Source organism: Ptychodera flava, chromosome 4, assembly GCF_041260155.1.
Source record: "Ptychodera flava strain L36383 chromosome 4, AS_Pfla_20210202, whole genome shotgun sequence".
Lineage (NCBI taxonomy): Eukaryota > Metazoa > Hemichordata > Enteropneusta > Ptychoderidae > Ptychodera > Ptychodera flava.
The window spans coordinates 46,856,297-46,873,246 of record NC_091931.1 but is presented as its reverse complement, the minus strand read 5'-3'; the positions used below and the strand labels follow the sequence as shown (position 1 = coordinate 46,873,246).

At 37.1% G+C, this 16,950-nt stretch overlaps 2 protein-coding genes across 6 annotated transcripts in view; one reads left to right on the top strand and one right to left on the bottom strand.

Annotated features, from left to right (window-relative positions):
- LOC139131985 (WD repeat-containing protein 17-like) overlaps positions 1-7,876 on the bottom strand; it is an 82,903-nt gene extending 75,027 nt beyond the window's left edge. For 2 of the 4 annotated variants that reach the window (XM_070698335.1, XM_070698334.1), the window contains exons 1-2: positions 7,856-7,875; positions 7,582-7,701 (exon numbers count right to left, since the gene is read on the bottom strand). The gene's annotated coding sequence lies outside the window, so the exon portion shown is untranslated. Of the gene's footprint in view, positions 1-7,581; positions 7,702-7,855 lie in introns of all 4 variants that reach the window. The other 2 variants (XM_070698333.1, XM_070698336.1) reach the window with 2 other exon arrangements.
- Positions 7,877-7,929: 53 nt separating this feature from the next.
- LOC139131989 (gem-associated protein 8-like) lies at positions 7,930-16,714 on the top strand. Of its 2 annotated transcripts, none has more exons than XM_070698343.1 (5): positions 7,930-8,069; positions 11,800-12,283; positions 12,612-12,683; positions 14,658-14,734; positions 16,413-16,714. In XM_070698343.1, the coding sequence occupies exons 2-5, from the start codon at positions 11,803-11,805 to the stop codon at positions 16,533-16,535; spliced, it is 753 nt and encodes a 250-aa protein (XP_070554444.1). In that variant the 5' UTR covers positions 7,930-8,069; positions 11,800-11,802; the 3' UTR covers positions 16,536-16,714. The 2 variants fall into 2 exon arrangements, with proteins under 2 accessions (XP_070554444.1, XP_070554445.1); XM_070698344.1 differs by lacking the exon at positions 7,930-8,069 and adding an exon at positions 8,281-8,399.
- Positions 16,715-16,950: the final 236 nt, after the last annotated feature.

Genomic DNA, 16,950 nt, shown 5'->3' with positions numbered 1-16,950 from the left:
CAGGTACACACCATCTCTCAGAAAACTGTAATGTTCCCGTTGCAATATTAACAATGCCACATGACAGACAGTAGCGATATCAATGATACCATGATGAAATTTTCCTTCATGATAATTCAAAACTTTACAGTAAAAGACATCAGAAAATATCACTGACTCTGATCAAAATAGTATAATGGAATTGACCAGTATTGCCTGGCTTTACCAGTATACAAGTTTGCATCAATTTGTTGGTTTATCTGACCTTATAATTTCTGGTTACCACTGGATTAGTTCTGTTAATTTTAATGTTCTTAGTATTGTACTATAAAGTGACAAAAAATCTGCTATTCATTAATTAAAGATAATTGATAAAAGGCAAAAAAATTGAGACAATCCAATATTGAAAATTAAATGTACAAGGAAATACAAGGAAATACACTATGCCTTTCAGTTTCAAAGTACAATTATCTTGGAATGCTTTTAGAAGATGGCTATAAATTTGAAGACAACTAAACATACCTCCTATCTATACTGCAGTCACTGAATATTTGAACTTAATAAAATAGAATTTTTGACAGCCATTTGTACAGTAGAAGATGAAGCTTTGCAGTTTCAGTGTACACACTATTTTTTTACCTATTTTCGAAGTCAGTAAATTCATAACATAAAATCCATTTGTAATGAATCTAATGTTGACTCACAACTTGAAGAGTGATAAAGAAACCTTATTTTGCTGTATATTCATGTTTAAGATTTGTAAGAGCTTTGGCGCAATTCATAACAACTGCCATGCATAACATTCTTATTACTTTAATTGAGGTATTCGGACACACTTCGAAACTGAAAGACTTAAACTTTTGGTCAAATGTGTCTCACGGTAACTTTCCGTTATTTGCTTAAAAAATCAAGAACGATAATCATGGGTCATGATGAAATTTTGTACCAGAGAACCAAATTACCTAAGATTTAATGACAATCAAGCAAGGTCAAGGGGCATGCCATTTAATTCCTGATTGGAGCAACAGCTTCTACTAGCAAATCTTGGGAAAGTTGGGAGACAGTGCCTTGACATATCACATTTGCATCAGTGACATCCCATTGTACCATGACAGATCACATTTGTATCAATGACTTCCCATAGTACCATGACAGATCACATTTGCATCAGTGACATCCCATTGTACTGTGACAGATCCCATTTGCATCAATGACACCCCATTGTACCATGACAGATCACATTTGTATCAATGACTTGCCATAGTACCATGATAGATCACATTTGCATCAGTGACATCCCATTGTACCATGACCGATCCCATTTGCATCAATGACTTCCCATAGTACCATGATAGATCACATTTGCATTAGTGACATCCCATTGTACCATGACAGATCCCATTCGTATCAATGACTTCCCATAGTACCATGACAGATCACATTTGCATCAATGACATCCCATTGTACCATGACAGATCCCATTTGCATCAATGACTTCCCATGGTACCATGATAGATCTCATTTGCATCAGTGACATCCCATTGTACCATGACCGATCCCATTTGCATCAATGACTTCCCATAGTACCATGATAGATCACATTTGCATCAATGACATCCCATTGTACCATGACAGATCCCATTTGCATCAATGACTTCCCATAGTACCATGATTTGCATCAGTGACATCTCATTGTACCGTGACAGATCCCATTTGCATCAATGACTTAACATAGTACCATGATGACAGATCACATTTGCATCAGTGACATCCCATTGTAACGTGACAGATCCCATTAGCATCAATGACTTAACATAGTACCATGATGACAGATCACATTTGCATCAGTGATATCCCATTGTACCATGACAGATCCCATTTGCATCAATGACTTCCCATAGTACCTAACAGATCACACTTGTATCAATGACTTTCCATTGTACCTTGACAGATCATATTTGTATCAATTACTTCCCATACATAGTGCCTTGACAGATCACATTTATACCAATAACTTCCTATAAAGTATCTTGATGGATCATATTTGTATCAATGACTTCCATAGTACCTTGAAAGATTATATTTGTATCAATGATATCCATAGTTCCTACATAGATAACACTAAGTTCAAAAATATTCCCATCAAATGATAAGGCATTAAGTTTTAAGAAATAACAGAACTATCATTTCATGTATTCACGATCACGAAACCATTCTTATGTTTCAATAGCTTACTGTTTGCATATCATTAGGTGTTGAGATTTTAAAAGACAGCTTGAAATGTTTTCAATAGACACCGTAGTATATTACTGCAATAAGCTATCAATACTTCTAAAATTCTATAGACATTCAGTTTAACAAGATAACACCCATAAGGCATACCCAGTACTCATTCTAATGCATCTACCGGTACAATTGTATCACTGAAGCTACTTTTAAAGATGTTTGCCTTTCTTCCATTCGTGGCCACACAAAAGACAAATCCTAACATCATTAAGGTAACATGCGCCTCAAAAGTGACAGACTTAAACTATTGCTCAAACTTTCCTGAATGAAACTTAAAACTAGTCTCTTACCAAAACAAGAATAAAAATAGCGCCAATGGCACTTGATCACAACTGGCACATTGTGAAACTACTCTATCTCTGGGTACACCTGTACATGAAATACTGAATGGTAGGTGCTGCGGGTTTGGAGTTTGTCAGTAAATGCACACAGAAAACAAAGTCCCGAAGTAGCGAATTCCAGCCATTTTCAAACCACACTGTTTATCAGTGGGGTAAGCAATATTCGCAAAAATCACATTTCCAGGCTAATAGACTATGTTTTACGAAATCACACGTCCTTATTACAAAATAAAACGATCTTTGTCTTTAGATCAATGCGCCAGTAAACAGGTCCAGCAGCTAGTTATGTCATCAAGTCTGTAATGTTAAGGGTCATAACAAATGTGAGAAATCTAAAACATTAAATATGTTGTTTTTTATCAATTTTATTACCAAAAGCGCATGAAAATCTCTGATACTTTGAATCAGCCATCCTGCATATTTGTAACATTCATCAAAACCTCATTTCTGTTCCATAACTCATTAAATAGTCCACAATGCAGGATTGGTGTACATTCTAAAAACTACATATATGAAAGACCCCTAAAATCAATTAGTTAAAGGGGGTTAAAAATATCCCAAAACTATCTAACCAGCGCTCCGTTTGGCTCCATTTTTCGGAATCCGAACCTTGGAATTAGTCTGAATATCTCTACCAAATATCAATGCAGTCTGTTCAGCGGTTTTTGACTTTTTGTCGTTTACGGAAAATGGACACTGTCCACCACCGGTTGAAGCTAACCCTATATCACAACTTCCAGATGTGATAATGACCTATGGTCATTATGTTAAAAAATACCGCCAATGGCGCTTGGACATAATGACCGCCTAGTATTATCGGCATTTATCAACAACCACACTCACTGTGAATTAGACAGACCACGAAGTCAATGAGCAACATATAGCTGAAAGACTATTTTTCACATTGCGATTTTAAGCTCATTTTTATGAGAAAAGAGACATGTATATGTATATGGAGAAAAAGCAGAAGACATATTTGTAAATTGTTTGTTAAGTGACAATCATATATGCATCTCTTGAAATTTTGTGGTATAAGGTATAACAGTAGTGTAAGAATAATGAGGCATGAATAAGTTAGTAAAGCTAAGTTGACAGTAATTAAGATTACAAAATTATACACTAAGCTGGGGAAATCTGATTGAAATAAATGTTGAAAAGTAGCAAAGTCATGGTCATCTTTTGTCTAATACCTTGTGTAAGTTCATGAACTTTACATAAATCTTGCTATAGATTTGTTGCTAATGGGCAATTACTGTGTTTCAGATCATTTGAGAGCAATCTATCCATGCCAGGTTTAAATTGTAATATACTTCTATTAAAGGAGAGAAACTTCTCAAATAATTTTTTTCCCTGTAATTTGCTGTGAGAACACATGGACAGATGCTAAGGACTCTATGCTGGTGCTACCTTGATAACTAACCTACAACTTGTAACGTCATTGTCTAACCTGTTCATCCCAATTTCCCGTAGACAGGTCCACACTCTCCATTGATAACAATGGGTTTGGGCCATACCATTGTAGTGAAAGACTGTAACATGTGAGGTTGTGGATACTTAATCTCTGGAATGTCAAAGTCTGTATATTGACTCAAGGATGTTTACTTAACAAATGCCTAGGGTCATCTCAAAAGTGAGAATCTAAACTATGAAATATGTTTTTTTTAATGCTTTTGATGCCCAAAAGACCATAGAAATCTCTTATACTTCGAATCAGCCATCCTGCATATTTCTAACATTCATCAAAACCTCATTTCTGTTCAACAACTCATAAAACAGTCCACAATGCAGGATTGGTGTACATTCCAAAACTACATATATGAAAGACCCCTAAAATCAATTAGATAAAAAGGGGGGTTAGAAATTTCCCAAAACTATCTAACCGGCGCTCCGTTTGGCTCCATTTTTCGGAATTGGAACCTTGGAACCAGTCTATGTATCGGTATCAAATATCAACGCAGTCTGTTCAGCAGTTTTTGACTTTTGTCGTTTACGGAAATGGACGACATCAAACACTGATTGAAACCACCTCTATATCACAACTTCCAGTTGTGATAAAAATCGGGGTCATCTGTTTCAAGGACTTAAGTTTGGAATTAATGAAACAAATTACCTAACATTTCGCAATACTTGAAATTCAAAATGGCCACCATTCCTGTGTTGACTCTACAGGGGAAAAAATTAAATTTTGGATTTTCAAAAAACTAAGACGGTGACAGTATTTCTTTCTCAAGAGTCCCCATAAATGGTAGATCAGAAAAAAATTGTAGAATTTGGGAGTCCAACTATCTGTCCCCGAGGTGCGTTTCTTTCTTAAAAAATACCAACTAATGCAAGCAATAAAAAACATCACCCCCATCTATTCTTCCAAATACCAGCAGCTTTCAATTTGGTGGCACAATTTCACCAAATCCACATTACATTTCCGTTATTTGGTGGCACAATTTCACCAAATCCACATTACATTTCCATTATTTTATGATATGAATCTGTCTTTCAACAAAATCAAAAGCAGTATCAAAAAGCATAAATAAAGTCATTACACAATAATTAGTTTTCCTGTAAAATTGAAGGCAAGGCATACAGACACTACAATGGTGCAAATTACGACTGTGACATGGTGGCTAGATGTAGAATGGTTCTTTCAGAGTGATGAAGGAGCTTGACTATACATTATGATCACCTGCAATGACATACATTGAAATGATGAAACAGGAACTGAATAGTGGAATCAAGAGGTCATCATAATCAAATGAAATCTTTTCCCAAGAAGTGTGTAAGGAGTCATGGGATAATTAAAACATGTACACGATAAACGCAATTTCTGCAGTGAGGGGGGGGGGGGGATTGGTTGGGCGGTAATTTTATTACAGGATGCAAGTTTTTATATCACTACATCTCACTACACATTTCTTAAATCACAAAATATTGTGCTACATTGTTTGGCATGGACCAGGCCAATGCGGCATCAGTGCTACACCAGCATTCTTTTGTCATTGACATACATGTGGTTCAGTGCACGCGTAAAATAACGTAACAATCATTTTGGATACACCATTTCAATTCATTTCATTCTATTGGTTGCATCATTGTAAAGTTGGCGCTGAACAAAGATTGATATAGAGGGGGTATGCTGAGGATGGTGGTAGTGTTGTTACTAATTTTAGGTATGCTGATACATAATGAGGCTTGGTTGGATTTTTGCACTTCCAAACTTTCGTTTGGGGGGGAGGGGGTTGAGGTCAAACACACTTAATTGCATTTACCATCCCCATGTTTTAATTATCCATGGCTCCTGACAAGGTATGACTAAAGAGAATTTCCAGTACAAGTGAAAAACCAGCCAGACTTAGCGATGCACAAATTACTTTCAATGAAAACAATAGTTGAGCTTGCTATCATACATTTTCTATACATCAAGTAGCTTGCTATCATACATTTTCTATGCATCAAGTACCAGTTCACATCATGAATGTGAAACCTTGTAGCTTTCATCTACTATCCAGTCATTGCAGATTTTACATCTCCATATGACACCAGTGTGACATGTCATGTCTGTAATTTATAAAGCGTTAGATCTCATTGCAGTTGTTTATCATGTTCACTTGATCCTTATTTCGATCCTAGCCAAAGCTAGTGACTTTCTTGAACACAGTCTGTCAAGTACACAACACAATTTGAGGAAATTCAAGGACTGAGAGCTTTCATTAGGAAAATTTCAACAAAACTTCAAAAGGCAAAAATCAACTATGCAGTGTATATGCCAACTCCAAACTTGACAATTATATATAATGATGGCACAAAACTTACCATCAAAAAAATGAAAACACCCGGTAATAAAGCCTCAAGAGTAATCCGAATGTCTGGTAACAGTGGATTTGATGAAGTCAACATTGTCTGTCTAATTAATTATGTACAGAGACAAATAGAAGTAATTCTAACATCTTGGGTTGAACTAATCATGAATTTGTATTGTGAATTTATACAAAATTTGTAGATTATGGTTAAGTAATGAGAATGACATCACTTCAAAGAAAATTCATCAAAATTGTGCTGGTGACATTTTGGCAACCTGTCACTGTGTCAACTAGTATACACTAATCTGGGATATGATGCATTGTGACCTATGAAATCTAAACACAAATCTGTCTGTGATCACAGCATTGCATAGACTGAAACATGACAAACCAACAACACATGATACGCAATCTGAATGCAAGAAACACGCAGAGCTATAAATGCAACTTATTGCAAGTGTATTGTCAGACACACATACACAAGCTTTATGCACATATTCTCACAGCATTTACCAATAAAACTTCAAGAACTTCTCAAAATAAACGTCTGGCATGTTTCTCCTCCGAGACAGACTCGTTACATTGCTCGCTACTATCAAATTTCATCATTAATGATGAATTTTAATTTAATTTAATTCAATTTTGTGAATATTTCTGAACATTTATTCTCAATAGCTCTATTCAGATATAATGCTCCTGTAGAATATACGCTGGTAGCGTTTCGCTTCTTTGAAGACAAAATGTTATTGGTGTTATATTGACATCATCTCATACAAATGACTTCCGATCAATCAGGACATTTTGAGAAATCAAAAGCAAAACAAAAACATTGAAACGGTAAGCTTACGTTTTGATCCAGAGTGACACTCAGATTGAAAGGCATCACCTGCAGATATCCAACATCAAACATATTCCAGAAATTCAATTTCATCGGTGTTTTCTATGGCACAAAATCCTATGCACCACCGGTACGGTGAACATAACGGTCATTCATATACACGATCCATGAAATCTGTAGCTGTATCATTGAGCAGGAGATTCGCTTGTCAATATCACTTATAAATGCGTCCGTTAATCGACGGTGCGCTAAACACATATAACCCTATAATCATTCTTCGTTAAGGTAAGAGATGACCTAAAAATAAAGTTTCAATGAGGAAACGAGACAGCATTCATCTTACCTGCATACATACAGAAACAAATCAGATATCTTCGCATATCTCGGCTGCCATTTTCCTATTTGTATTTTCACTGCAAATACTTACAGGTCGCTTTGATTTAGTATGGGGGAGGCCGTCCACCTAATGAGGAAAATTTTATTTTGTAAAGTGTTAATTTCACCAGTGGCACACTGAAAATAAACATTTTAATGAAGTAAAACAAAAAACAATATATAGCTCTGCCATTGGTGGCGAGAAAGCAACATCTGCCAAAACACGTTATAACATTTTGTACCTTCGCTATTATGGCGCAAACCTCAAACTGCTAGTATTCTGTATGGAGATGCTTGAGGGCGCCACAACGTATGGATCAGCTGGCTTACGGCGCTGAGTTAGTTGCTGGATTTGTTGGGCTCAACCTGCTTCTAATGACTCAACAAACTATGGACCACAATGAAGGGTATGCAGGACAGTAGTCTAAAATTGAAAGAAACACACCACTTTATCAGGTAATGTGTACATTATAAACAATGAAAGAAGAGACCGGAAATCGATGGATCTCACACAATCTCTGCGTTCACGATATCCATAGCTGCTCGGAGTTTTGCCTTGGGTTGGCCGATTGTGGGTCGGATCAAAGGGTTAGAATAATCAATTACCAATATGGTATACGCAGAAATTGTTTTACGTTACTTTATAACACTGAACACCCCACTTGCATGTGGGTCCAACCATAAGCAAAACGTCGAGCTACTTTTCTGCAGCTATCATCGACCCTGGAGTGAGACCAGAGCCTATGACAGAACCAAAGTCTCTCCATGCGCTGAACACATGGTCAGGTACACACTTAGACTCTCACAGTCGCTGTGCCTTGTTTATGCGCGCCGTGATGGGCCTCGCAGCTGTGAGCACGCGCTGCCAGACACAGCGACTGTCGGTTTTTGCAAATATATGAATATTCATAAGGGTAGTGATGTCAAAGAAAAACCTATCTAACTGGGCGGAGAGAATATATACTAGTAGCTGGTAGACCTATATACGCGGTATGTTTTTATTTTTCATTTTTAATTTTATTTGGCTATGCTACCTGTCATTTTTGTTTTGATAACGGATGTGTGGAGTTCTATAAAGTACCCGGATCAGGCAGAAATCCGACCGGTCGCTTGCAAGAACGTCCAGACCCTGGGATTCGCGTCGCGTCTCTGAAGGGCGCGCGCGTGTTCCAACAGGGAAGAACGCGAATCGCAGGGTCTCTGCCAGACTAGTACACACTGTGTGAGCCGAGCGGGGTCCAGACACTTCGCACCAAAACCTGTTCGCCCCACACAACTTCGTCCCAAAACCATTCGCACCAAAACCACCTCGTCCCAAAACCACCTCGTCCCAAGTACTACCTCGTCCAACGCCACTTCGCCCCAAGTACCACCTCGTACTAAAACCACATCGCTTACCGTATAGTTCCGTCAACTCGTCCTAAAACATCAATGTCACGATGTATCATTACGTTGCTTTTACCTGCAACTTCCATACCATATATTAGAAAAAAGAACACCTGAAATGTACCATTTAGTAGTTTGTGTGTTTCTTTTGACATGTCATGTCTGTAATTTATAAAGCGTTTGTTTTCTTCGCGGTATTGCACAATGCGATGTCATTTTCTCAAAATGTGTACAATTTCAAGATTTCAGTCCTGGGATGGTAGAAAGGTGATTAAAACTTCACTGGCAGTGGTTGGTTATTTTCAGCTTTACAGTAGATTTACCAATGATTTTGACGATGAGATACAGCTGGATATTGATACACTACCTAATTAGGTTTGTCAGTTTGCTCTCGAATTTACCCTCTTAGTGGTCAACTTTTACAACTTTGCGCCAACTTCAGACAGACTAAAACAGCAGGTGACGCAGCAAGATGTCTGTAAACTAATTTACTATGTAGTATGTTTATATCTTTACAGCAGCTATCAGTTTCAATGGTGACACACACAGAGACTGGTTGCCAAGTTTTACAAGCAGTTCAAATTCACGGAGAGGTGGTAAAAGAACGACGTTACTGCAAATTTAGACTCAGAGGACAGTGTTCTTTGTAGTTGAATATCAATAAATTTCATGACTTCAAAAATAATAGAGTGATGTGTAAAATGAACAAACTTTACTTTGGTTATCAACAAATGAATGACACCACATTTCTCAATGAGCTGACATCGGGGCCTACTTCAGTACGAAGTGAACTTGGGGGTTTCAGGCTATTTCGTGAACATCATTTGTTTTCTATATTGACAAGATTGTAGCGACAAGCGATAAAAACATTGCAACATTGTAAGAGTGTTTATCTTTTCTAGTTGATCCGACGTTTTTATTAAACACAAAATAATCTAAAACTATTAAACAACCCAAGGTCTTTGTGTCAGCAACTTTCTAGCCTAAAAAAACTCAGACAACAGTTTTCTATATTGACAAGATTGTAGCGATAAAAACCTTGCAACATTGTAAGAGTGTTTCTCATTTCTAGTTGATCCGACGTTTTCATTTAACAGAAAAAAAAATATAAAGACAAGTGTTTTGTGGAACGAAGAAATAATTCAAAACTAAAACATTTCTCTTCAACTCAAATCTAACCAAAATCTAAAAGTAGTACAAAATGGATCACACAAAAAAGTAGTAAATTGTGCAATGGGACGTGTACTTATTTTTCAAATTTTACTTGAAGTAGACGACCTGAATGGGTTATATTTAATTGTCACTAGTACTATACTATAATCGCTGGTAGTGGCAATAGTTGCTAAATCTAGCAATGTTATATTTTCATTTGGCCTGTGTGTGTCACCATTGAAACTGATAGCTGCTGTAAAGATATAAACATACTACATAGTAAATTAGTTTACAGACATCTTGCTGCGTCACCTGCTGTTTTAGTCTGTCTGAAGTTGGCGCAAAGTTGTAAAAGTTGACCACTAAGAGGGTAAATTCGAGAGCAAACTGACAAACCTAATTAGGTAGTGTATCAATATCCAGCTGTATCTCATCGTCAAAATCATTGGTAAATCTACTGCTTTTAACAGTTACCGATATATTGGGGAGTTAAGTGGTGCTTTTTTCGGGTCGCAATGGTTTTGGGCGACGTGATTTTTGGGGCGAAGAGATTTTGGTACGAGGTTGTTTTGGTGCGAAGTGGTTTTGGTGCGAAATGGTATGGGACGAGATGGTATGGTGCGAAGTGGTTTTGGTGCGAAGTGTCTGGGAACCAGCCGAGCATTTTAATGGCATGCTATCACAGTCACTTGTTAGATGTAATTCCGCTCTTCGCCTACGCGCCCCATAGATGTGTATATACATATGAATATGTGTATATATACATATCTTTCATTTTTTTGGGCGTGTACGCACAAAGCAGAATTGCAGCTAACAAGTGACTGTGCATCCTATCTAACACGCAAGAGATGCTCAACCTGAGATAGACTGTCAACAGTCCCTTGTGCCTCCTCTGCCTAAAATACCGACTTATCCACTGTGACAAGTGCCATAGCATATACCTTTCCCCACGACCAAGAGCTGAAGGAAATCTGATTAAATACTGACCAACCAGTGGGAGATAAAACACTTGTAAAATGCAGAGGATCCTCTGCATTTTATGAGTGTTTTATCTCACACTGGTCGCGGTCAGTATTTTATTGTATTAATTTCCACTTGCTGCAGTTTTATCCCTCTTTTGAGGAAGGATATGTGATATGTGTAGTTTGTAAGTAATATGTGTTTTTGTTTATGTTTGTATGTTTGTGTATGACGGAGTATGTGAAATGGATGCACACTCTCACATTCCAACAGACAGTACCTTGTTTTATATAGGCATTGCCATTATGTAGTAATAAGTATCATTATAATGCAGATACTTTATGCAAAGAAGTTGGAGGAAAGTGGCGTGCAAGTTTTGTCTGCCAACTACGTGTAAGTTTGTCAGCAGTACAACATTGCTGAGAACTATGAGGAATCCTAAACACTTGACTTTGGGCAGATTGAAGTTGTTGTATCTGAAACCAATGCTTTGTGAAGTGTGTGCATTACCTGGTTTTGCTGGAAATCTTTTTGCTTCTATGATTTATTGAAGCCATTATTGATTTCTCTCAAAGTCAAGTAAAACAGTATGTTACCAAACCTGTGTGTTCACAGTCAGGCAAATTTGCTGTCAGTGTTTTCCACTGTTATTTTGACTATGTAATTCCTGACATTGTGGTGATTGCAGACAATGAAAATGGATGAACCTGGAAACATTCCTGCCCCAGCAATGGAGTTCCACTCATCTCCAGGACAACCATGGCATCAGGATCCACGGTTCCACAGATATTGGCAGCACTATCATAATGTCTGGGAATGGTACTATACAAACTGGTTCCCTACTCTCTCTGTGATGCAACAAAGGCATTTTACACAATATGATAGCGGAATTCCTCTGGACATAGTCAGTGACCACAATGCTTCATCATATTGGGTAAGGAACTCTATGCAAAGGCAGCATCCTCACAGTGTATGGGATCCATCAACATTTCCTCCTGCAAATGATGATGATTTGGCCAATAAACAGGATTTCATGTCAGATGAGAGTGAAGAGACTGATTCTGAAAGTGAAAGTTGTAATGTCAGTGAAGATAGTCAAGACATGGAAATGGAAGTGTCACAGGAAATGAAAGAGTTTTTTGCAAAATCTGAGCAACATCGAGAACAAAGAAGTGAGTATTGCTATCATTGAATTATTTTTTTCATCAATATTGATGCATTTTTCTCAGCAACATACACATACATAATGCAGCATGAACAGATGTGATTTTAATGTGATACAAACATATCAACACGTATGCCAATAATGATTTAACTTCAAGGAGTAGCATAAAAATGATAATGGTGTTATCAGTCAATTTTATGGGAATTTTAGTTTCACTAAAAACAATTTTAGTAAAAAGTTGAAAGTCATTCAAGTCATCAGCTGTGTAGTCACCATTAGGCCAATCAATAAATATATTGATCCAAGTAAATAAATTTTGGTTTTCCTTTCATTAGAAAAAGAGATAGAAGACTTAAAACAAAAGATTTTCAGCGGTAAAGAGCAAGATTACATCAATGCAGAAGACAGTGAGTATGACTTACAATTTTGCCAGATAAGTTTATTCAAAGCTTCTTCCTTAGATAAGTTTATTCAAAGCTTCTTCCTTATATTTCTTACTGTCATAGGTCAAAGTGCCAAAATGAATGCATATTTGTAGACAGCTTCTATGCAGTGATCTGACAGAGCTATTACTGGTTGGTCAATCTGCAACCAGATGTACACCAGGTGTATGAAGGATTGCCAGACACTTCACAGGGTTCAAAATTAGCCGCAGTCCCACGTCCACAGACTACCAACTTTTCTCTAGGGCTACTAAAATCCATGAAATGGTAGCCCACACAGACTTCTAAAGCCTGAGACCTGAACTTCAGTCAGTACTTGACATGCCAATGCCCAGTCAGTCACTTTGGGACAAGCTATTAAATTAAAATGCAGTCAAACCCAGCAGGACACAGAAAGGCCAGACTATGTCTTTGTTATGCAAATTACTAAGAGGACCGGTCATGCTGTGGAATTTTGCAACGAAGTTTCAATATCTGAACTGACGTACTTGAATGACAGGCATAGGAAATGATGGCCAATGAAAACCACATTTTCGTTGCATTTTGATCATAATGTAGCAATCACAATCACACAGAAATTATGCCTCCTCCCTACAGAAAGCCCATGGTCTATTTTTAGCCCGGCTACAGTATGTCCAAGTGCTGAGAAGGTTGTGTTCTTGTCATGACGTGTATCAAACTTTGCATAGAACTCTGAGAGTAAAACAGGTTGTCGCCAAACTTTTGAGTATCACTATCATCCATTATACCTGTTTCCTTAGGTATTAACCCTTTGAACCGGGTTTGGACATAAATGTCCGATGACATCATAGAGTACCAGGGGCTCAGGGTGCAAAGGGTTAAAGATGTGCAATATTCACATCTAGTAAAATAGCCTTTTCTTGTCTCAGAAACGAAAAAAGATATCCCTGAACTAAAATATGCATGGGATACCAGCCATTGTCACTGGACTACCAACTTCAGAAAATGGTAGCCCAAGTGGACTACCAGGGAAAAAAGTTAATTTCGAGCCTTGCTTCACACCAAAACAAATTGCATTAAAACAACCTCACACCAGATCTCTTTGCCCCAAGAGTCACTTCTCTCAAAACCATTTCTCCCTAAAATAGCTACACTTCACACCAAACTGTCACCAACTGGTAAAGCTAAAAGTGACCCACCAATGCTCAGGAAGATTTCATCACCGAACTATCCCAATACCAAAGTCTTGAAAGTGAACACATTTTCAGAAACTGACCGCACAGTTCTGCACAAGGCGCCAGTTGTAGCTTCTACTTACCCCACAAACATGTGGAAATACAGCACTGCCATAGCCAGACACTTTCACCACACTATGATTTTACATGCTAATGTGGTTTCGCAAGCACATTTTGGTTATGCCTATTTCCTTCAATTCTCCGTTTATACTATCCAGGAAATGAAAAGGTTCATGAAAACCATAATGTTTTAACACAGTAATGAATCCAAGTTAAATGGTAATAACATGAACCTGGTTTTGATTTATAGTGTCTTGACCCAAGGACGACATTGTGTGGGGCAACCTGGTTTTGATTCATAGTGTCTTGACCCCCAGGTGTATGAATGATCCATTCCGATTGGATGCACAAGGCTTGCAATCATGCAAGATGCTTTTTGTTGTTTCTGCAAGTTCAGCTGCATTGCATCTTGTTGTTGTCAATCATTTTAAGCCAAGGAAAACAAAGACATTTCTTTGAAGATGGATTTGAAATAATTCATTTCTTCATCAATAACAAACATTTGATTCATTTCTTAGCAAGGAATCATAGCTTTCAGCAAACATTCGGTCACATGTATTTAACTCATTGTTCTACAAATAAGGATTGGGTAATGTCAATCATTTCCTATTTTTTATTGCACATTATTGCTGGTAATGCTTAAATACAATGTTGTTATTATGTTTATTTTATCATTATCTAGTGTATAAATCATCTGTTTCAACTTCTCATGAAGCACCTACAGAAAGACCTGGGCAGAGAAGACGTACAGAAATGAAGGTACAATTCAATTCAATTCAATTCAAATTACTTTATTGTCCATTAATGAAAACACGCACATCCACAAATGGAAAATTTTCTTTCGACACCACAAATCTCCTGACTTACAATAAAAACACACACACATATATACACAGTCTTGGGGAAAAAACAATAAATTACGTATAAAATTCTGAGTTTAAAACTGCCACAGCTGAAGGTATAAAAGACTTTTTGTACAAGTTTTTACGCGCAAAAGGTACCTTAAGTCGTCGACCTGACGGGAGGATTTTAAATTCAGTGCTGAGTGGGTGTGTTTGATCCTGATGGATCTGAATGGCTTTCCTCTTCAAAGATTGGTAATATATTACTGAAAGTTGCCGTTGTTTTATACCAACAATCTTTCCTGCCAGATTGACAACTTGTGTTAATCTCATTTGTCCTTAACTGAGAGGTTCCCGTACCAGGATATTAAACGTTTAAATGCTCTCAACAAGCGAACGATACACAGTTACTAAAATATTCTTACTGACATTAAAGCCTCTCAGTTTCCTGAGGAGGAATAACAGAATAACAAATAACAGTAACATCAAATCTTGAGTCTTTTGAAAATCTTTAGCTTTGGCTTCTCATGGTGCGCAAGTCACCATTACAGTAAGGGACAATGTCAAAGATCTATGTCGGATAAAAATGTTAATTCTTTTAAGTTTTGCACAAAACTGCCACTCTCCATTGAAACTTATTTGTTGAATGTTGATCAGAGGTTCCAATTATTTCCTTACTGTGATACTTCCACTCATACTTAAACATTCTCAGGATGGGTGATATTGCAAAAGACAACATTATTCAAATAAAAAACACCTTTATTTTACTCCAAAAACTTCCTGGTCTTTCACTGTAAATATAACACTTTTATCAAAGTATCAAAAGGTCTCAGTCAAGTTTGCCGCAAAAGGAGCAAAAATGTGCAAGTACTATGCAATTTTATAGAATTCTTAACCAAACCGAACTAGGATATAGTTATATCGTTTCTGTCTGATAGAAAACTTTTTTGGGTTAAAACCCCCACCCAAAACTTAAAGAATGAACATTGTTATCCAACATTGATCTTTTGAGGTTGTCCCAAAGTAATGGAGTACCTGGGTCTGAAGGCTGACAGAACAGCGCCCTCAATGTCATCCTGCACACATGCTCAGCTCAAATACACAAAACTCTTTGACAGTGTAACAATGGCTAACACAGATCCCTTTAAGTCTCACTGTGATTTTATAAATAGAAGACAACGTCTGTGATGAGATCAGGGACCAACCAACTCTACTTGTATGCAAGTAATACAATGGGTATCACATTTTGGTGTATAATTCAGTAAATTTTCGATTCAAACGCAATGCATATGGCACCCAATCACCTAGCAAAGACATCACAGTCAAAATCATTTGGCTAAATCCCCAAATAAATTTCACATTAACAGTCAGGTACTGATGAGCACAACAGGAAAATGCTTATTGCCATGTTTATTACCATCATTGTTGACATGACAATGAACCTCATAGAGACTTACACACTGTCCATAATTCCAGTAGTCATCTGATTTCTGTTTTAAATTGACAAAAATAACTTCAATTCTGTGTGTCAACTGTTGAATTCAACTAAGAAAGATTCACTACTTTGTTGACATTTCTGTTTTCTTGTTTTACAGATGTTATATGGAGAGGATGCTGCAATGATTCATGGGATGGAAACAGCTCTACAACTTCAGTTTGACAGGAACTATGACAGAAAACAACCCAAACTTTGGCCCACAATTCCATTTAAACTTTAAAAAATGTCACTAAAACTGACAATTTCAGAAGTTAGAACAGTTCTTTGATCAGATTGCCTGTCTGTTGATATTTGGCTGAGATCAGACAGAGTGTGCCAGTTGGTTTTAATGGTAAACATTCACAGACATCTTTCTTTAGTACATCGTAAGACATTCTAAAGAATTTTAGAATTCTGAGTTGGTTTATTCATTTTCTGATCAACAATTTCATTACTACTAGAGGTATCAGACAAGTTTAGTTGCTCTTTAGGTTTTTTATTTGTTTGGTTTTTTAGGGGGAAGTTTGTAGCTTTGCCAGCCATCTGACACTGCGAGCAAAAATGTTTGATATTAATTGTATTTATTTGATGCAGGCTGTTGATGTATGTTAATGAAAGCCAAAATTTTTCAACATATGAAATAGTGAAATAAAAAT